The 20074-nt window shown below is 21.3% G+C and overlaps 6 protein-coding genes across 6 annotated transcripts; 3 read left to right on the top strand and 3 right to left on the bottom strand.

The window, feature by feature from the left end:
* Positions 1-56: 56 nt before the first annotated feature.
* On the bottom strand, positions 57-1140 carry SRAE_2000516200 (Sulfurtransferase; the record flags this gene model as incomplete). Its single annotated transcript, XM_024644138.1, has 3 exons — positions 57-325; positions 369-844; positions 884-1140. 3 exons carry the CDS (start codon positions 1138-1140, stop codon positions 57-59), a joined length of 1002 nt encoding a protein of 333 aa, XP_024509729.1.
* Positions 1141-2638: 1498 nt separating this feature from the next.
* Positions 2639-3376, top strand: SRAE_2000516100 (BTB/POZ fold domain-containing protein; the record flags this gene model as incomplete). The annotated part of the gene is made up of 1 exon (XM_024644137.1): positions 2639-3376. The coding sequence occupies one exon, from the start codon at positions 2639-2641 to the stop codon at positions 3374-3376; it is 738 nt and encodes a 245-aa protein (XP_024509728.1).
* A 283-nt stretch (positions 3377-3659) lies between these two features.
* On the top strand, positions 3660-4013 carry SRAE_2000516000 (14 kDa phosphohistidine phosphatase; the record flags this gene model as incomplete). Its single annotated transcript, XM_024644136.1, has 1 exon — positions 3660-4013. The coding sequence occupies one exon, from the start codon at positions 3660-3662 to the stop codon at positions 4011-4013; it is 354 nt and encodes a 117-aa protein (XP_024509727.1).
* Positions 4014-4880: 867 nt separating this feature from the next.
* SRAE_2000515900 (Hypothetical protein) lies at positions 4881-5417 on the bottom strand (the record flags this gene model as incomplete). Its single annotated transcript, XM_024644135.1, has 1 exon — positions 4881-5417. One exon carries the CDS (start codon positions 5415-5417, stop codon positions 4881-4883), a length of 537 nt encoding a protein of 178 aa, XP_024509726.1.
* A 156-nt stretch (positions 5418-5573) lies between these two features.
* Positions 5574-8308, bottom strand: SRAE_2000515850 (Transforming growth factor-beta receptor-associated protein 1; the record flags this gene model as incomplete). Its single annotated transcript, XM_024644134.1, has 2 exons — positions 5574-8107; positions 8167-8308. The coding sequence occupies 2 exons, from the start codon at positions 8306-8308 to the stop codon at positions 5574-5576; spliced, it is 2676 nt and encodes an 891-aa protein (XP_024509725.1).
* Positions 8309-8634: 326 nt separating this feature from the next.
* On the top strand, positions 8635-18141 carry SRAE_2000515800 (Vacuolar protein sorting-associated protein 37A; the record flags this gene model as incomplete). The annotated part of the gene is made up of 5 exons (XM_024644133.1): positions 8635-8775; positions 8822-8993; positions 9045-9483; positions 17679-17781; positions 17908-18141. The coding sequence occupies 5 exons, from the start codon at positions 8635-8637 to the stop codon at positions 18139-18141; spliced, it is 1089 nt and encodes a 362-aa protein (XP_024509724.1).
* Between the last annotated feature and the right edge of the window lie 1933 nt (positions 18142-20074).

Here is a 20074-nt window from a genome sequence, read left to right as displayed (position 1 = left end):
TTATCACATCAATATTAATTGTTTCTAATAAAAAAAAAATATAAAATATTTTAAAGTTAAAAAGATGTAATACGAGCTGGGTCTTTTTCAGAAAGTTCAGTCAAACTACCATTGTATAATTTAGTTTTTAATCCTAAAAGATATTCAAAGATAAAACTAACTAATGATGCCTGTGTTCCTGTATTACAATAACTTATTATTGGTTTTGTAGTATCTATTTTAAGATCTTTTAATAATGTAAGTATTTCTTTTTTATCAGCAATTGTTCCATCTTTGTTGAGAAGTTTAGAAACTGGAAGATTATTGGAACCATCAATAAATGATGCTAAAAAAAATAAAATAAAAAATTTTCAAAATTAACTTCTTACCAACAAATTGATCATGTGGTCTTGAATCCAAAAAAGTATATTCATCACCAGCTTTATCAAAAATTGTTTTTCCATCTTTATCTTTAACTATTAAATCATCAAATGTTATTAACATGTCTTTTAAACCTTTTTTTGACTTCCAATTTCCTTCAGTTTTTGGTAACTCATTCCCAGAAACAACTTGATATCCATCATTTATCCATTTACCTAAACCACCATTTAATAAAGAAATATTTTCTTGCCCATAATATTGTAAAAGACGTAGGCATCTTGCAGCAAACATATTTCCTCCAAAAACTCCTCTTCCATATAAAATTAAATGATCATCTTTATTAATACCAAGTTTTTGTATATATTTTTCAAATTCATTCTCTGGATAAAATGAGAATCTTTCAAATTTTCCTGGATACATGGCACAATTTATATCAAATAATGATGCTGTAGGAATATGTGCCTCCATGTACATAGTTTTATGTCTAAAAAAATAAATAATAAGAATATGAATATTAACTTACGGTGATTCTTTTTTTATTAAATCATCAAATTTTCCATATTCATCATTCATAAATTTTTCTGGATTTGGTTTAACTTCATTAACATATGTACAATCTAATATTTTAATTCCATCATCTTTTTTGTCATTTGTAATAATAGAATTTAATGTTGTAGTATCAATTATTTTACCAAGTTTATTATTTTTTGTACAATAATAAGCTAAACATGTTTTTTTCAAATTAAACAATTGAAATATTTTATTTGAAGCTAATAACATACTGTAAAAAAAAAATATTATAAATAAAATCAAAAAATTAGCAATATTTTATATTGAGTTAAGAACATATAAATATACTCGGTATCTTATAACGATAATTTTTTTATAAATTGGAATTTTCTTCATTCTTGTAATATAATATAGCTTTTATATTAATGTTAAAATATAACAAATGTTTTATAAAAAAAATTATAATTAATATAATTTAAATGAAAAAATTTAGAAAAAGAATTAAATAAGTTTTAAAAAAAAGACAATGATTGGATGGAAAATTTTTCATTTGATAAATATTTTTATATAAAATATAAAACAAAATAATACTGTTTATGTATGATTTTTTCATTTTTAATACAATATTTACTACTCTTTTAAAAAAGTTTTCCTAATACCATTAGTGTAATAAATATATCTTTATTTTGTTGCAATTTATCACACTACTTAAAGGATTAAAAATCATATTTTTCAAGTTGATTAAAAAGAAAGATAAAAATTACATTTTTATTAATATATTGATATAATTACTATGATGCAAAAAAGTTTTTGATTAATTTGTAAAACTTTTCTTCAATATAAATAATGTTTTGGAGATAAATGTTCTTTTTTGACTGTTATCAAATATAATAGATCAATGTACTATTTAAGGCACCAAAAATCTGCTCTTTACATATTTTACCCTTGTATAATTCAAAGTTTTTATTTTAATAGTTTTAAAATAAATTTAATTTAAATGTATATTTAGATGTAAATAAGTATTAATCATTTAATACTTAATAAAAATTTTGTGTATTCATATAATTTTTTAAGCTAATGTTATTTAATTAACTTACCTTAAATTTTTAGTTAAAAAATAATATCATTTTTTTTTTTGCTAAAGTTTTCAATTTATATTATAAGAATACTGTTAAATAATTTTTAATATTATGGTATAAGTTAATTTTAAAATAATTTTTTTTTACATATTTTGTCGGCTTAATAAATTAATATATTTATAATATAATTTTTAGAAATATTGAATTAGATTCTTGTAAATAATTAAAAGTATAATTAAATACAAAGTTTATTAATTATGTTTACGTGGTCAAAAAATTTAATAGATATATATATATATATGTTAAGTAATAAAATAATAAATTAAAATTGTGATATTATTTTATAATAAGTTATATATTAACAATTTGATAATAGATATAATATTCTAAATTACATGTATATTATTTCTATTTTAAAATATTGTCGCTTTAATGTATAATAATCAGTATATAAAACAGAAAAAAAAGTGGTCAGATACTAATATAATATTTATATTTGTCAGTTTTATGTTATAAACAAAAGATTTATAAAAACAAATGAAATAAAATATATCTACCGCATACAAATTAGTTTGCTATTTACTTGGCAAAGTTATAACAAAACAGTAACAATTGAAGGTACTTGTATTATATAACAAGAATATTTTGTAATAAAATATATTGTTAATCAACTACAACTACATTTAAATATGACTTCTTATTCTGTTGGTACTTCTATAACACCAAAAAATATACATATAAAATATATGAATTTAATAGATGTTCTTGATAATATAACTAAAAAAGGACATTCTTTAACTGATCAAGAATTAGAAGAAGCTGAAGTTTTGTTATCTGCTTTAGATTTATCTAAAACATTTTACAATTATGGACGAGGAGAATTCTTGCATTATATTACATTATACAATTTAAAAGAAGAAGATGCTTTTAAATTTAACAATTTAGAAGCTAAAAGTGATTTTATAAAACTAATATTTCCAGATGGTTCATGTGTTGTTAGAAATGAATTTCTTTTAAAGTATTTTCATTTTTTTAAAGATATTTCTTTAAATGCACTAGTATCAAATAAAAGTCAATTTGTAATTGTTGGATTTTCAATACATCATTTTTGTACTATTCTTAAATTCTTTTATGCTAATACTATATATTTAAATCATGAAAATATTTTTGAATTGTATAGAATATGTGATATATTTAAAGTTGAAGCATCATTCAAACAAAAAGTCATTTGTTATATAAATCATTTTTATGTATCATTATCTAAAACAATTGGTTTTTATAAATACCATATTTATTTAGAAGAAGGACATCTTGGAGGATCAGGTAATAGATTCAAAATTAATAATGATGATGAATTTGACGACATTTCTCGACTCCTCTATCTTTACCAATGGAAATATAATGGAGGCATTGGATTTGGAAGATAAATTTATTTTTGTAAAACATTTTTTAAAATATAATTAATTTAATAAAAAAATCTTTAATTAAAAATTTGTATGGACAAAAAGTTTTACTACATTAATTAAAATAAACATAGACATTCTTAATAATGTTTGTCATAAAATATTAAATAATTTTCAACTATAATTAATGATAACATTTTTTTATATTAAAAAAAACACTTTTCTTGAAACGAAAATTTATTTTATACTTTTTGAATTTTGCTTATGTATAATGTTTAAAAGGTTAATTCATTCTTCTAGAATATTAATGGCTTCACTATCTACTATTAAAGATGTGGATATTGATCCTTCTGGTGTTTTTAAATATATTCTTATTGAAGCAACAGATAAAGCCACAAGAGAATCAAAGATGATTGTTCGTGGATATGGTAAATGTCCTTATCATGCAGATATCTTGGATAGTGTAAAAGAAAAAGAAACAAAAGATTCTAAATTTAAATGTGTAGGAGGTGGTAGAATAAATCATGACAATGACAATAAAAAAATTCTTGTTTATGGATATTCTGTTGGATACGGGAAAGCTGATCACCAAATAACTGTAGATATTTTAAAGAAAGATTATCCAGAATATAAAATTGAATTTTCTGATGAAGGTTATTAAAATCAATAGTAGAAGAATACGTACAATTTTTAATTTAACTATTTTTTTATTCTTTTAAAACACATAAAATAAATATTTTACATGAAAAACTTTCTTAGATATTAAAACATTTTATTATTACAAACTAAAAAAACATTTTTTTATTTTATCAAGTAAAAAAAAATCTTCATAAGTTTATACAATATATGTAATGATCGAAGAATATTAAAAAAAAAACAATAATTACTAGATTTTTAAAAAAATATTATTTTTTAAACTATACTTTAACAAAAAAATTTTTAAATATTTACTTTTTCTGTTATTTTAAATTAACACTTATATACAACATTTCTAGTGCATATAAACTATTTATATTACTAGCATATTCAAAATAATTCAATGATAAAAATATTAGGTGGGTGATACTTTTTTTTAATCCGTTGGTTTATAAAACCCAGTTTGAGGTAATTATTGAATTCTGAAGTTTATTCTTCAGTTTTCAAAATTTTGGAACGAAGTTGAAAGTAACTTCCAATATTTGCTAAAAACGAGAAATTTTTTTTATATTATTTGTGTTTTAATAAAGTTATACAAGTTTGTGTATTTTTAAACATTTAAAATTACCATTGTTTTAAAATTTTCTTTTTCTTTTTGTTAATAAGAAAATTTAGTACATTAAACATTTTTTTTTTAAATTAATTGACACATAATCTTATACATATAAAATAAACATAAAAAAAAGATAAATTTTTTATTGAAAAAATATCTAATACAAAATTTTTAATATAATAATGTTATAATTTTATAAGCATTTTAAAATACTATAAAATTAAAACTATATTTTTTATATTGATCATTTATATGTTTAGTTATTATAAAATTTATACATTAAATTGTTTTTGAAAGACAAAATAATATATGTAATGTTAAGTATATACTTTCAGTAATAGGTTCTTTTTGATAATTAAGGGCATATATTGTATCGTTATTAAGATATCCATAATAACTACTATCAGAAATAGAATCATATAACATTATAGCTTTTGTATTTCTATAGTATACTAAATTATTTTTCTCTGTTTCATTACATTTTATCCATTCAAATGAACTATCTTGAAATTTATCTGTAAATATTCTAAATCCTTTATTTTTTAAGACATATTTTCCATCAATATTAAATTCAGCACGAATATTTTCTATATCTTTAAATGTATCAACAGTCCATCCAAAGTATTCTTTATCATTTTCAACTAATAATGCTAAATCTCTATGCTGTTTTTGTCCACCTTTAATTGGAGCATTATCAAAAATTATTCTTATTCTTTTATATATATCATAATTTGGTACTGGATCCCAAAAGCAATCATTAAGATAAATAGCTATAACAATTGGTAGAAAAAATATGATAAAAATAAAAACTTTCATTGTAATAAATTTTTATAATATATTTATCCTATCAAAGCATTATATAATAGTTTTTTTTAAAAGAAACAATAAACAATTTTTATAAAATATATTTAATATTATATACAAGATATTTATACAATTCATGGTTATATTAAATTATTTCACTTTATCATATTAATCTAAATTGTACGATAATTTAGTATAACATCCATAATCATAAATACCTCCATCTTCATTAACAACAAATGCACTATCTCTAATCCCTTTGTTACAAGAAAAACATTTTGTTCCAGTTTCTATTTTAAAATGAACTTTCTTACGTTTCTTCAATTCCTCTCTATAATGAGTGTAGGAGGATTTTGTTATTGCTGATTCAAAAACAATATCATCACATTGTTCATTTTTACATTTTATTATAGCTGTAAAGACATTATTTAATTTATTTACATCAATATCATCAGGAATCATTGATATCGCTTTTGTTATGTTTATTTTATCTGCATGTTTTTCTAAAACATTTAGCCCTCTTAAAATATTTATTGTTCCTTTTAATCCTCTATCTGAAGATATACCAACAATGCTTGGATCAAACGGTTTCAAGTATCCTTCAAATAATAAATTGAAAAGATCCTTATCATCAAGATCTTTTTGATCATAATACATTTCACAATATTTATCAGCTTCATCGTATAATTTTAAAATTGAAATATAAATACATAAAGCGTTTTTATGTTTTTTCATTTTTCTATATACAATAGCTTTTTCTTCATAAAAATAGTCAGATTTTAATAAGTCTAACATTTTTCTTGGTGTATATAAATTATTTTCATTTAAAAATTTTATAAATTTTTTTCTTAATTCTCCAAGCTCACCTTCTTCCTCACCAGCTACAATAAATTTATCATCATCTTTACATATATGAGTATAATCTTTACGAAGTTCATCTATTCGAAGACGATATAAAGAACCAAGATATTCACTAAATGTAATATTGTCATCATTCCATACATTAATTATGAATTCTAAATATTGGATACTTAGTCGAATATCATAGTCAGTCAAAAATTCATTTATTCTAGCTCTATCAAATAGCTTAACTTCCTCATATTCATTGGTTTCATCAATAAAAATTTCTAAACCTTTCTTCTCATCAATAGAAAAAACCCATTTGGCATATTTTAAAATTGTTTCTATTTCTTTATTTCCAAGTTCTTTTAAATATTCTATCATTGTATCAATTTCACTAAAATCACTTTCTTCTTTTTGATATAAATGTTGAAGAACAGTCAAAGCATCATCGTGTTTATTTGCATTTTTATAATGTAAATATAACAAATCATATTTTTCTAAATCTTTTAACAAATCTTCTATACATTCAAAGTTGCAAAAATTTCTTGATCTTAAAAATGATTTTACCATTATTGAATCTAAATGTAGGTAACATTGAACTACTGATGTATCAACTACTACAAGATATCTTCTGGCAAGTTGGTATTCTTCTTCTGTATATTTTCCATTGTAATTTTCATATGCTAACACAACATTAAGATATTTATGCCTTAAATCAACTAAATAATCTATTAATTCAATTAAAAGTTTTTTTAAATCTTCTCCATCAAGTGGTTCTTTTAAATTTGTATTATCAATATCATTATTTTCATTCAATTCATAAGGATAATCATTATAAGGTAAATATCGTATGAACATTTGGAGCAATTGTAGTACCTCAAGATTCATATTCTTAACTACTTTCATACATTCTTTGAAATCTTTTAATTTAAAATATTCAAATGCTTGAGCTCTCCTTATTTCAAATTTTTCATTTTCTGTTATACCATAAACATCACATAATTTTACAGCTAAATCAAAATTTTTTTCATTTTTATGTTTTTCAATTGACTTTATTGAATTTTTTCTACCATCTAATTCATAAATAAATTTATTTGATGCACATAAACATATACCAGGTTTGTTTGAACATATAATAAAAATACGTGTTGGCATTACCTTACTTTGGATAACTACAGAACTCTGAAGACACCTAATTTCTAATCGTCCATTTTTTGTTACAACCATTATATAAGGCATTGAATAAAATGCATAAATTATTTCTTCTGTAAATTTTATTTCTCTAGTTTTATTTGAAAATGGTTCAATGGAACTAATAAAATAAATAGAATATCCTTGAATACATCCTATTAAATTTAAATCATCAAGATAAATTAAAAGAGATGCTTCTCTTGATTTAATATCTTTTTTTAAAGAGATACAAATTTTTTCATCTTTATAATTACCAAAAATATTAGCATAAAAAAATTCTTTTTTTACAACAAAAATTAAAATTCCAGTCTTTCCACACCATTGAATAGAAGTAGGTGTTTCCAAAAATTCTTTTGGTTTTAAATTTACATTCATATATGTAAAAGTATTATTAGTCCACTCAAAAAATTTTATCATTTTATCATCTCCAACACTCAAACACAATTTCCCCTTATCATTATCATAGTAACAATCCATTGCTGTTAATTTTTTAAATTTCTTAATTTGACAGTAAATTATACTACAATCATCTAAATCTCGTACAACTATTTGGTTTTCATATAATATAACAACTATTTTACATTCTTCTGATATACATAATTTTAATATTGGTTGTCTTTTTTCATCTATTGCTTTTACATATTCTTTTGACTCGTATCCTCTTTCACCTATAAATTTAATAATTTTTCAAATTATAAATAATAGTAATAAAAAAAAAATGTTATACCGTTTTTAATTCTTGCAAAAATCATTAAAGTTCCTATCGTACTACCGGCAAATATTTCATCTTTTAATTTTCTACAACATATATATGTTAATTCATATGGTAATTCCAGTAGTCGACGAAGAACAAGCTCATCAGTCATCATATAAAATTATACACAAATATAAACAACTTCTTTTTTTAATGGTTAATTTTGTACATTTAAATAGAAAGATATCTGAAAAAAAAAAAATCTTAATATATCATAATTTTGATGAAATAAATCAATAAAACATTTTATAGATAATATACTGATATGTTTGACAAAATAGATAAATACAATATTTCAAACAATAATTACCTAATCAGTTATGAAGTTAAAAAAATACACTCTTAACACGAAAACTACATTATTCCAAGTAAAACAAAGTTTATACAATATCTCAATCACATTACTTTATTGTTTTGAAGCTACATTTTAAATAATAAACTATGTCTGGAAGTTATAAAGATTTAAGGCAACTTTGTCTCTCTTCTCTTATGGAAAATATAAAAGATATGAAGTATAGTGATTTACAAGACTTATTAAATAATGAAGAATATCAAAAGACGTTAGTTGAAACTTTACCGGAAGTATGTTTTCATAAAAAAAACTATCTAAAAATTATTTTTTTTTAAGATTAAGTCAGTTCCATCTGAAAAAGAAGCATTACTTATAAAAATGAGAAGTCAAGCATTAAAAAATTTAGCTTTAGAACCAGAAATTAATTTAGCTCGGGATAAACTTTTAAAGACTCATCAAAAAGCAAATGAGATATTAAAAATTTTGCAAGAAAAAAAAGAAAAATTAGGTAAGTATTAAAAAAAGTAATATATTATGAATAATTATTTCTTAATTTTAGATGAATTAGGTGAAGAACGTTCTTTGCAATCAATTAATAATCTATTAATATCTGCTCAACATGAGGCAGAAGATATAGCAGAGGCAATTGCAAAACAATTCACTCATGGAGATATTGAACTTAATGAATTTAAAAAATTATTTATTGCCGAAAAGTCAAAAGCACTTTCAAGAAAATTAAGAAAAGAAAAACTTGAAGAAATTATTAGAGAACAAGAACATATTGCTAGCATGAATGCTTTTTCCAGAGATGCAATGTTTAATCAATCTGGTGGTGGTACACCATATCCATCAACAAATAATGTTGCTTATCCAATGTCTAATGTATTTCCCCAATCTATACCATCGAGACAATCAAGACAAGATCCTATTACACCTTATCCAGCTGGATCGTATGGAACTGGTGCTGGATATCCTCAAGTTAATAGACATTCTTTCTGGTAATTTGCTTTTATGAGCTTTCACCAAACATATATAATCTAATCACAAATAGCGTTTGCTTTATACGCGCTAGTTGAAAATGTATAACCTTTTGATAGCTATAGAATGTTTTGTAATTTACGGATTTTTTTGTAATTTAAAAAATAAAGTGTATATATATAAATATTAAATACTTTGTTCGATTTAGTTTTGGTGAGAGTAATATAAATTAATAACTATTATTAAAAGCAATAATAATTGAATAAAAGAAAGTTTTATAATTAATAAAAACATCACGTAAGAAGTATTTATAATAAGAGAAATTTTTTTTAAAAATTACTGTTTTTTTTTAAAATAAATGAATATTTGAAACTTTCTTTTTACGCAAAAAGATTCTATTAATTTTTAATAGATCTATGGTATTTTAGTTAAGAAAGTATATTCTGAGAAAAACTTATTGAAGACTTATATAAAAAAAAATAAATATGGAAATTAATACAAAAAAATAAAATAAAATATTTTTTTGATATAAGTTTTTAATGATAAATAACTTTTTTTTACATCAAGAACTTTTTACCAAGTGTTATAATTAAATTTAAAATAACTTATTTGTTTATTTATTATTCAATTTACTACATATTAATTTTTAATTATATTTTTTTTACTTAATAATAACTATAACAATATAATTTTTTTTAACTTTATATTATTTTACCAAAATAAAAAGTTTATAACATTTTTATTAATTTATTAATGTTAAATTACAAAAAATAATTTAAAAAGATTAATATATATTATTTAATTTATATCTAAAAAACGAATGATGTGATTTTTACGTTACTTATTTCATTCATGAAAGAATCAAAAAAATGTATAAATAGTTTTTATTATCACTGTGAAAAATATTATATTTTAAAAAAGTATGACTTATCAATAGCGAAAAAAGACATGATAATGATAAGATTGTAGATTTTTTTTTGCTTATATTTCAAAAACGAAGAATGTTACATATATGGTAGAATACTCAAAATATAGAGAATAAATTATCTCTATATGGTTTTTTTGATAAATTAATTTTAAAAAAAGTTTTGAATTGTTTTACGATTTTAATCTAATTTTAATTCATTATATCAAACTAAAATTAATTTTAACAAAAAATAATATTATAAAAGTTTTTTCTAAATTATATTCAATGTTTTTAAAATGATAAAGAAAAAGTTGAAAAGGGGTGGGTATAGCAGAAAAAGGTTTTTTTTCTGTTAGATCCCCATCCCCCAAAAATTTTTTAAAATGAATTTATAAAATTTTTTTTTGCATATTAAATAATTATATGATAATTTCTTTAAATTATTTTAAATTATTAAAAAAAATAAAGTTTGATATTTGATTTTTTTTATGAAAAATGAATAAAAATTAATGAAAAAAAGGTAATTGATATTTAAATTTAATAAATAATTTTATAAATAATAAAAAATGAATTTTTTTGGTAAAAAATAAAGAAAAAAAAGGTAATTGATCTTTAATTTGTACTAAATAATTTTTTTTCTCAAAATTATGAATATTATAAAATGTCGCTAAAAAAAAACGTAGGAATATTGTTTTGAAGGGATTTGCAGGGAAACACGGAGAAGCATGTTAGAAGGCAATATGTATGAATTTACATAGAGAAAAAATAATAAAAATAATGAATTTGAGTCCATGTTAAGGGACATTTGTTTTTTTTTTGTGAATTTTTAAGTGAAAAATAAAGTTTTTTTTTTGACTTTTTTTTTTGCTACAAAAGGGGATTGGATAGGAATCTCATCCCTCAAAATTTTATAAAAAAAAGAAAACTTCTGAGAGAAGTTATGGGTATTAAAAAATGGCGGGGTTCTAACCACAAAGTACCCAATTTTTTAATATAGTATTAAACTATAGTCATAGATACATCTAGATACACTACACAGTGTATTATTTTTGTTATTTACATCTAAGTTAAAACATGGGCTTAATTTTAAAGTAACTGACGTACTAGAAATTTTTTTTTAATATTTGAATATTATACATATGTATAATTTTTTTTTTTTAAAATTGCTATATTGATTAAATATAAATTTTTTATACTAAAACAACAAATAAATAAAAAAAAAATGAATAACTAAAAAAAATTTTTATAATAAAAATTAAAAAAAACAACTTTTATTGGAATTGGATTATGCAACTATATTCATTCAATAGCCCTTAAGACGGGATGAATTTTGAATATAATCAACAATATTCAAAAATTGAAACTTCATGAGTTATAAGGATTCAAAGATGAGGACGAAATTGGGGAATATTTTTTTATAAATTTTGATTTCCATGAAAAAATTGTAAATTTTAAAAATTAATACTTTATTCTAGATCACTTTTTTACGAGAAATTCATAAAGCCTATTTACATCTTTATAGGACTTCAAAAAATGAAGATATGATAAGAAATATGCTTGAAAAAAGTTTTAATAATCTATTGATAACTTAAGTTAATGAAGTCACAGGTCTATGAAATTGGATGCGCTGTGCTTCAGTCGTGATTTTAGATATACCCTACGTTGAAAAGTTTTTTAAATATTTAATCGTTCTTGAAATACTATGCTTGGTATTTTTTCGCGCGTAATCTATTGTCACCATTTTTTTATATCTCGCAAGTACTTAGAGATATAAAAAAATTTTGAAGATAGACCCAACTTGAAAACTCATTTGAAGACGATTGCAGAAATCTGATTTCATTTATCTTCATTGTGAAGCGAGATATGACCAAGGGCGAAAATTTTTCAAAAATATTCATTGTTCCTGACTTTTCAGTATCTCAGCAAATACTTATCCTATGAAGATGGGACTAGTTTCATTCGATTTCTATTCAAAAATTGGTCTAGTTAAGTTAATTTCGTAGATATAACTTTATTATTTTCAAAGATATTAAAATTGGCTGAAAATTTCCTAGATTTCTAATTTTACCTCTAAAACTGTGACCAAAAATGAACAACTTTTTTTGGAATTTAAAAGTGCCACTATAGTCATTCGATAGCCCTTGAAATGGGATGAATTTTGAATATAATCAACAATATTCTAAAATTAAAATTTCATGAGTTATAAGCTGTCAAAGTTGGGGGCGAAATTGGGGAATATTATTTTATAAATTTCGACTTCCATGATACAATAAGATATTTTAAAAATAAACAGATGATTCTAGATCAATTTTTTACGAGAAATTCATTAAGCCTATTCACAACTTTATAGGACTTCTAAAAATGAAGTTATGATAAGAAGTATGTTTAAAAAAAAGTTTTAAGAATTTAGTGATAACTCAAGTTAATGAAGTCACAGAAGCATGAAACCAGATGCGCTGAGCTTCTTTCGTAATTTAAGGTATGCCTTACGTTGAAAACATTTTAAAATTTTCAACCGTTCTTGAAATACTGAGCTTGATACTTTTTCGCGCGTAATCCATTGTCACCATTTTTTTATATCTCGCAAGTACTTAAATATATAATAAAATTTTGAAGATAGACCCCACTTGAAAACTCATTTGAAAACGATTGCAGAAATCTAATTGCATTTATCTTTATTATGAAGCGAGATATGACGAAAGGCGGAAATTTTTTTAAAATATTCATTGTTCCCGACTTTTCAGTATCTCATCAATTATTTAACATATGAAGATAAGACCAGTTTCATTCGATTTCTAATCAAAAGTAGGTCTAGAATATTTATTTTCATAGCTATAACATTATTATTTTCAGAGATTCAGAAATTGGCTGAAAATATTCTAAATTTCCGATTTTACCTTTAAAAATGTGAACAAAAAAAAGCAACTTTTTTCGGAAATTGAATATGTCACTATAGTCATTCGATAGCCCTTGAAACGGGATGAATTTTGAATATAATCAACAATATTCGAAAATTGAAACTTCAGGAGTTATAGGGATTCAAAGTTGAAGGGTGAAATTGTGGAATATTTTTTTTAAATCTAGTTTTCTATGATAATAATGTAAATTTTAAAAATGAATACTTTTTTCTAGATCAATTTTTTACGAGAAATTCATTAAGCTTATTCGCATTTTTATAGGACTTCAAAAAATGAAGTTATGATAAGAAATATGTTTAAAAAAAAGTTTTAAAAATCTAGTGATAACTCAAGTTAATGAAGTCACAGAACATGAAACTTGATGCGCTGGGCTTCTTTTATAATTTAAGTGATACCTTATGTTGAAAACTTTTTTATATTTTCAACCGTTCTTGAAATACTATGCTTGGTACTTTTTCGCGCGTAATCCATTGTCATCATTTTTTTATATCTCGGAAGTGGTTTAACGTATAAAAATATTTTGAAGGTAGACCCCATTTGAAAACTCATTTCAAGACGATTGCAGAAATCTGCTTGTATTTATCCTGATTTTGAAGGGAGATATAACCAAGGGCGGAAATTTTTCTAAAATATTCATTGTTTCCGAATTTCCAGTATCTCAGGAAATACTTATCTTATGAAGATGGGACTAGCTTCATTCGATTTCTATTCAAAAGTAGGTTCAAAATATTTATTTTCATAGCTTTAGCATTATTATTTTCAGAGATTCAGAAATTGGCTAAAAATATTCTAAATTTTCGACTTTACCTCTAAAAATGTTTACAAAGAAAGGCAACTTTTTTTGGAATTTGAATATGCTACTATACTCATTCTATAGATCTTGAAACGGGATGAATTTTGAATATAATCAACAATTTTCGAAAATTGAAACTTCAGGAGTTATAAGGAGTCAAAGTTGAGTGGCGAAATTGTGGAATATTTTTTTGTAAATCATGATTTTTATGATAATATTGTAAATTTAGAAAATAAATACTTTATTCTAGATCAGTTTTTTATGAGAAATTCATTAAGCCTATGCACATCTTTATAGGACTTCTAAAAATGAAGATATGATAAGAAATATGATTTAAAAAAAGTTTAAAGAATTAAGTGATAACTCAAGTTAATGAAGTCACAGGTCTATGAAATTGGATGCGCTGTGCTTCATTCGTAAATTTAGATATACCCTACGTTGAAAAGTTTTTTTAATATTCAACCGTTCTTGAAATATTATGCTTGGTATTTTTTCGCGCCTAATCCATTGTCACCATTTTTTATATCTCAATAGTGGTTAAAGGTATAAAAATATTTTGAAAGTAGACCCCACATGAAAACTCGTTAGAAAACAATTTCAGAAATCTAATTGCATTTATCTTGATTTTGAAGCAAGATATAATCAAGGGCGGAAATTTTTCTAAAATATTCATTGTTCCTGACTTTCCAGTATCTCAGCAAATACTTATCCTATGAAGATGGGACCAGTTTCATTCGATTTCTACTCAAAAGTAGGTCTTGAATATAAATTTTCATAGCTATAACTTTGTTATTTTCAGAGATATAAAAATTGGCTGAAAATTTTCTAGATTTCCGATTTTACTTCTAAAAATCTGAACAAAGAAGGACAACTTTTTTTGGAATTTGAATATGCAACTATAATCATTCGATAGCCCTTGAGAAGGGATGAATTTTGAATATAATCAACAATATTCGAAAATTGAAACTTCAGGAGTTATAGGGATTTAAAGTTGAAGGGTGAAATTGTGGAATATTTTTTTTGTAAATTTCGATTTCTATGATAATATTGTAAATTTTAAAAATAAATACTTTTTTCTAGATCAATTTTTTATGAGAAATTCATTAAGCCTATTCATATTTTCATAGGACTTTTAAAAATGAAGTTATGATAAGAAACATGTTGAAAAAAAGTTTTAAGAATTTAGTGATAACTCGAGTTAATGAAGTCACAGGTCTATGAAATTGGATGCGCTGTGCTTCATTCGTGATTTTACGTATACCCTACATTGAAAAGATTTTTAAATTTTCAACCGTTCTTGAAATACTACGCTTGGTACTTTTTCGCGCGTATTCCATTGTCACCATTTTTTTATATCTCGCAGATACTCAAAGATATAAAAAAATTTTAAAGGTAGACCCTATATGAAAACTCATTTGCACACGATTGCAGAAATCTGATTGCATTTATCTTTATTATGAAGCGAGATATGACCAAGGGCGGAAATTTTTCTAAAATATTCATTGTTCCCGACTTTTCGATATCTCAGCAAATAATTGTCCTATGAAGATGGGACCAGTTTCATTCGATTTCTATTCAAAATTAAGTCTAGTATATTTATTTTCAGAGATATAAAACATGGCTGAAAATTTTCTAGATTTCTGATATTAGAATTTTTTTTAATAAAAATTTTATTGAAAAATATACTACTAATTTTCTTAATTTTATTTTTTATTTATTTATATGATAATTTTAATTATTTATGTAAAAATTTTTTTTTTAAATTTGAATATAATAAAAAAATTTTTTCTAAAACTTTTTTTTACTGTTTATCAACTATCAATTGTTCAAATTACTATACATTTTATTAAATTTTTAAAAACTTTTTAAAATATTTCAATTAACTTTTTTTTTTAAATTCAATACGTCAGTGACTCTAAAAGAGATCCAAAACATGTTGTATCATTAATTAGAAAACAGTTTTAAGATATTATATCTTGAAAATATATTTAAGAATTATTTGATTTTATAAAACTTTTAAAATACTCATTATTTTCATTTAATAAATATAGATATTACATTAATATCTTGAGTAGTTACAATTACTATTACATTTTGCTAATTTTTCATCATTATAGTATGGTTAATATTTTGATCTACACTTATTTATATATCATACTTTTAGAAAATTCTTTATCGGTTTCAATATGTTTTTCCATTACTTTACTATAGTTTCAATAATCTTTTTATTTTTAAACACAATCATTAGTTTTATTGATACAATAATCAGTTCTATATTAACAGTTTGGTAATTTATGTTGAACTAAACAAATATTTTTTTTATAAATTTTTAAGGATATGATAATATATAAGGAACATAAGTTACACTAACTCTACATTTATTTTTTTCGTAACTAGTAAAAATGTAAAAAAAAAAATAAAAATTTATTGCTTTTTCAAATATAAAATAATAATTTAAAAATAAATTTTATAAAGCATTTTTTCATTAATAAATTTTGTTAAAATTTATTATTAAACATTGATTTATGATCAATTTATTCTTATACAAACTTACATGTTTTATCATATAATGTACTGGTTATTTTTTAAATATTAGAACAATTTTAAAATTTTCATATGTTTATTTTTTAAAAAGGTAATTAATTATTATAATTTTATAAATTATATCTACATAAGTAAAATATTTACATTTTATTTTTATTATTTTTATTGGTTATTCACTTCATTCAACTTAATTATAATTTAAATTAATAAAAATTAAAATTTTTTAGAAAACAAATTTTATATATTAGAATAAATATTTTATAAAAATGCACTAATTTTCTTATTTTATCAAAATTTTAGATGTAATGCTAAGATATATTAACAAACATAAACCGATTTCTATCCAGAAACTTATATTACAATATTTATAACAAAATATTTATAAACAATAACTTTTAAAAAACTAACTTTTCAATAAAAAATTACTTATATTGATGCTAGTTATCTAAAATGCAATATTAATGTTACAAGAAAAGAAAAAGTTGATATATGAATGTTTTGTACTTTATATTTCTAATTTGTTAAAATAAATTTTTAAAATTATGATATAAACTATATAAGTAAAAAGTGATTAGACGTTTATTAAACTTGATATAATAGTTATTTATTTAAAAAAAATTATTAATAAAAAGTTTATAAATAAAAAACTAAAAAATTGATATTAAAAAAGTGACTTAATATTTTTATTAAATTTGTTTGATAAAAAAGTTTTTTTTAGTAACAATAATGATATATTTTAAAGTACAACGATTAATTTTAAAGGATTATAACATTTAAAAATATATAGTATAACTTCCTATTACTGATTAAAAAAAATGTTTTTTAATTTTTTATTAATGTTATCTTTATACCATCGTTATTTGTTTAATTATTAATAAATAAATATTATGTAAAAATTCCAAATATAAAGATACAAATTTTGATTATATTTCAATTATAAAACTCTTAACATAATGGTAAGTTTATATTAATAAACAGTTATAATATTTTTTTTAAGATAATTTTTTTTAATTCAATTTTACTTTTATTTTTTTGGATTAATGTAATTAAAAGTAATCCTTATTGTCTTAAATGTAAAGGAAATACTACATTTGTAAATAGTTGTCATTCTCCATGTTCCAGATCATGTGGTTCACCAAAATATATTGTATGTAAAGTAGATTGTCATAAACCAAGATGTGAATGTAAACGTGGTTATGTTAAATTTGGTAAAAAAAAATGTATTTTAGAAAAAGATTGTCCACATGCTCTAACTACTACTCCACGACCAAAATGTTCTAAGAATATGGTATATACAAGATGCACAAGTAAATGTCCTGAAAAATGTAATCAAAAAATTTCTAAAAAATGTACAAAAGATTGTGGAAAACCAGGTTGCCAATGTAAAGCTGGATATTTACTTTATAAGAATAAATGTATTTCTAAGTCAACATGCAAAAAAATAGAAAAAAAATTAAAACATAAAACTAAATCTACTAAATCTACTAAAAATAAAAAAAAAAATCAACCAAAATAATTTGACGATCTATTATGACGCCAATCTCAAGTGAAATTTTTGTAGTAAAAATTTTATTAAAATTTAAATTATTATTTATTTATAAATTTTATACATTTGTTTAGATAAATTTTTTTTTAAATTTTAATAATATTTCTAATAGTTTTTAAACAATATGAATAAATAAATATAAATTAATTCTTTCAGCACTTTTTTTTTATTTTTTCAAATAGATTTACAAAATTTTATTTAAAAATTAAATATAAGTTGTTTTAATAAGCATGAAAATTATATAATATAACTTTTATATATTAAATTTTTATTAAAAAGTTATACAATATAAAAAGTACGTTAAAAAATATTTTACAAATTTTAATTATAATGATATTAAAAATTAGTTATAAATACTAATACTTTTAGACATATTTAATTTTATTTAATTAATTTGTTTAATATTTAGTAATTACTAAATTTTTGAAAAGTAGTTTATTCAGAAGCCTGTGCATAAAATTATTAAATAAACTTTCAACGTTAGATTATTGTTACATTGCTTTATGAAATTCAGTATATAATTCTCACAGAAGTTAATAATTTTACCTCATTTTGCTCTAATTTTTTCTTCTATGCACATATTTCTTGAAAACTTTTATTAACCTAAATATTTCTTAATATCATCACTATTTTCTTAACTTTCTAAGAATCTTAGAACCATATTTAGTCTTACTTACATTTATGAAAAAATTTGAATTAATTATAAATCTAACTTATGATTATCTATATAAATGTTATTAAACAATTATGCTACCAATACATAATTTATATTAATTAATTTAATGCACTAATAAAATACACATTAAATATTTTGATTAAAATTGTGTTTTATAAATTATTTTAAATTTTTTACAAAACAATATATTTCGAAAATAAAATTATAATTTAAAAAATCGTAAATATTTATTTTTTTTATAACTTTTCTAATTTTTTATTAATATGAAATTAGAATAAATTATATCAATAGAAAAAAAAAAGATTTTAAATAAAGGTAAAAAAATAGAAGTTTAATAAGTCTAATTTCATCAATATAAAATTTTTGAAATTTAAAATTTAATAAAAAATGTACTTTGAAATTTATTTTTTTACACACCAGATGATTATATTTTTTTTTTTTATAAATATGTTATTCAAAATATTTCTACTAAAAAAATTATTTTTATGCCAGAAATAGTATAATGTATTTTTTTTATAAATGATCACAATTATCATAAAAATTGACTTAGTTATGTGAATTATTATATTTTTTTAAAAAGGTAATTTTTATCATATAAATTAAAAAAAATTTCTAATGCTATAAGACTAATACATTTCTTTATATAGAAAATTTTTTTTTATATTCTAAAACAATTAATAACTTGAAAGCTAAATATTTTGATAACATTTTTTACAAACTAATTTAAGATTGTCTTAATAATTTCAATTTTATAAACTTCATAATATATTAAATTATTATTTTCAGTGTACTGTGAAAATTATATTCAAGCACTTTTCGACGTTAAAGACAAATCCGAGATATTTCCAAGATAAAAAATTGTCCGAGTTATTTGTGAAATATCTCTGAGTCAAAAATTCATCCAAGATAAAAACTAATTTTTTTTGTCAAAAATATAACGGATAGTATATCTAATAAAAAAATTAATTTTTAAAGTACAATAAATTATGTTATATAAATTATGTACTTTTAAGGAACCGTACATGAATTAATTTGCGATATTTCTGATATAGGAATCAACTCAGATGAGTATATTCACAGTTTCCTAAGAATTAAAAAAATGTTTATTTTGTAAATGTTATAAAATTTTAATAAATATTATTTTTAAAATACTAACTATTAAAAAAATTTTTTTTATATATGTTATATATAAAGGATATTTAATTTTTGTAGAAAATTATACATTGA

Source organism: Strongyloides ratti (assembly GCF_001040885.1).
Source record: "Strongyloides ratti genome assembly S_ratti_ED321, chromosome : 2".
Classification (NCBI taxonomy): Eukaryota; Metazoa; Nematoda; class Chromadorea; order Rhabditida; family Strongyloididae; genus Strongyloides; species Strongyloides ratti.
This window is presented reverse-complemented; position numbering and strand designations above follow the sequence as displayed.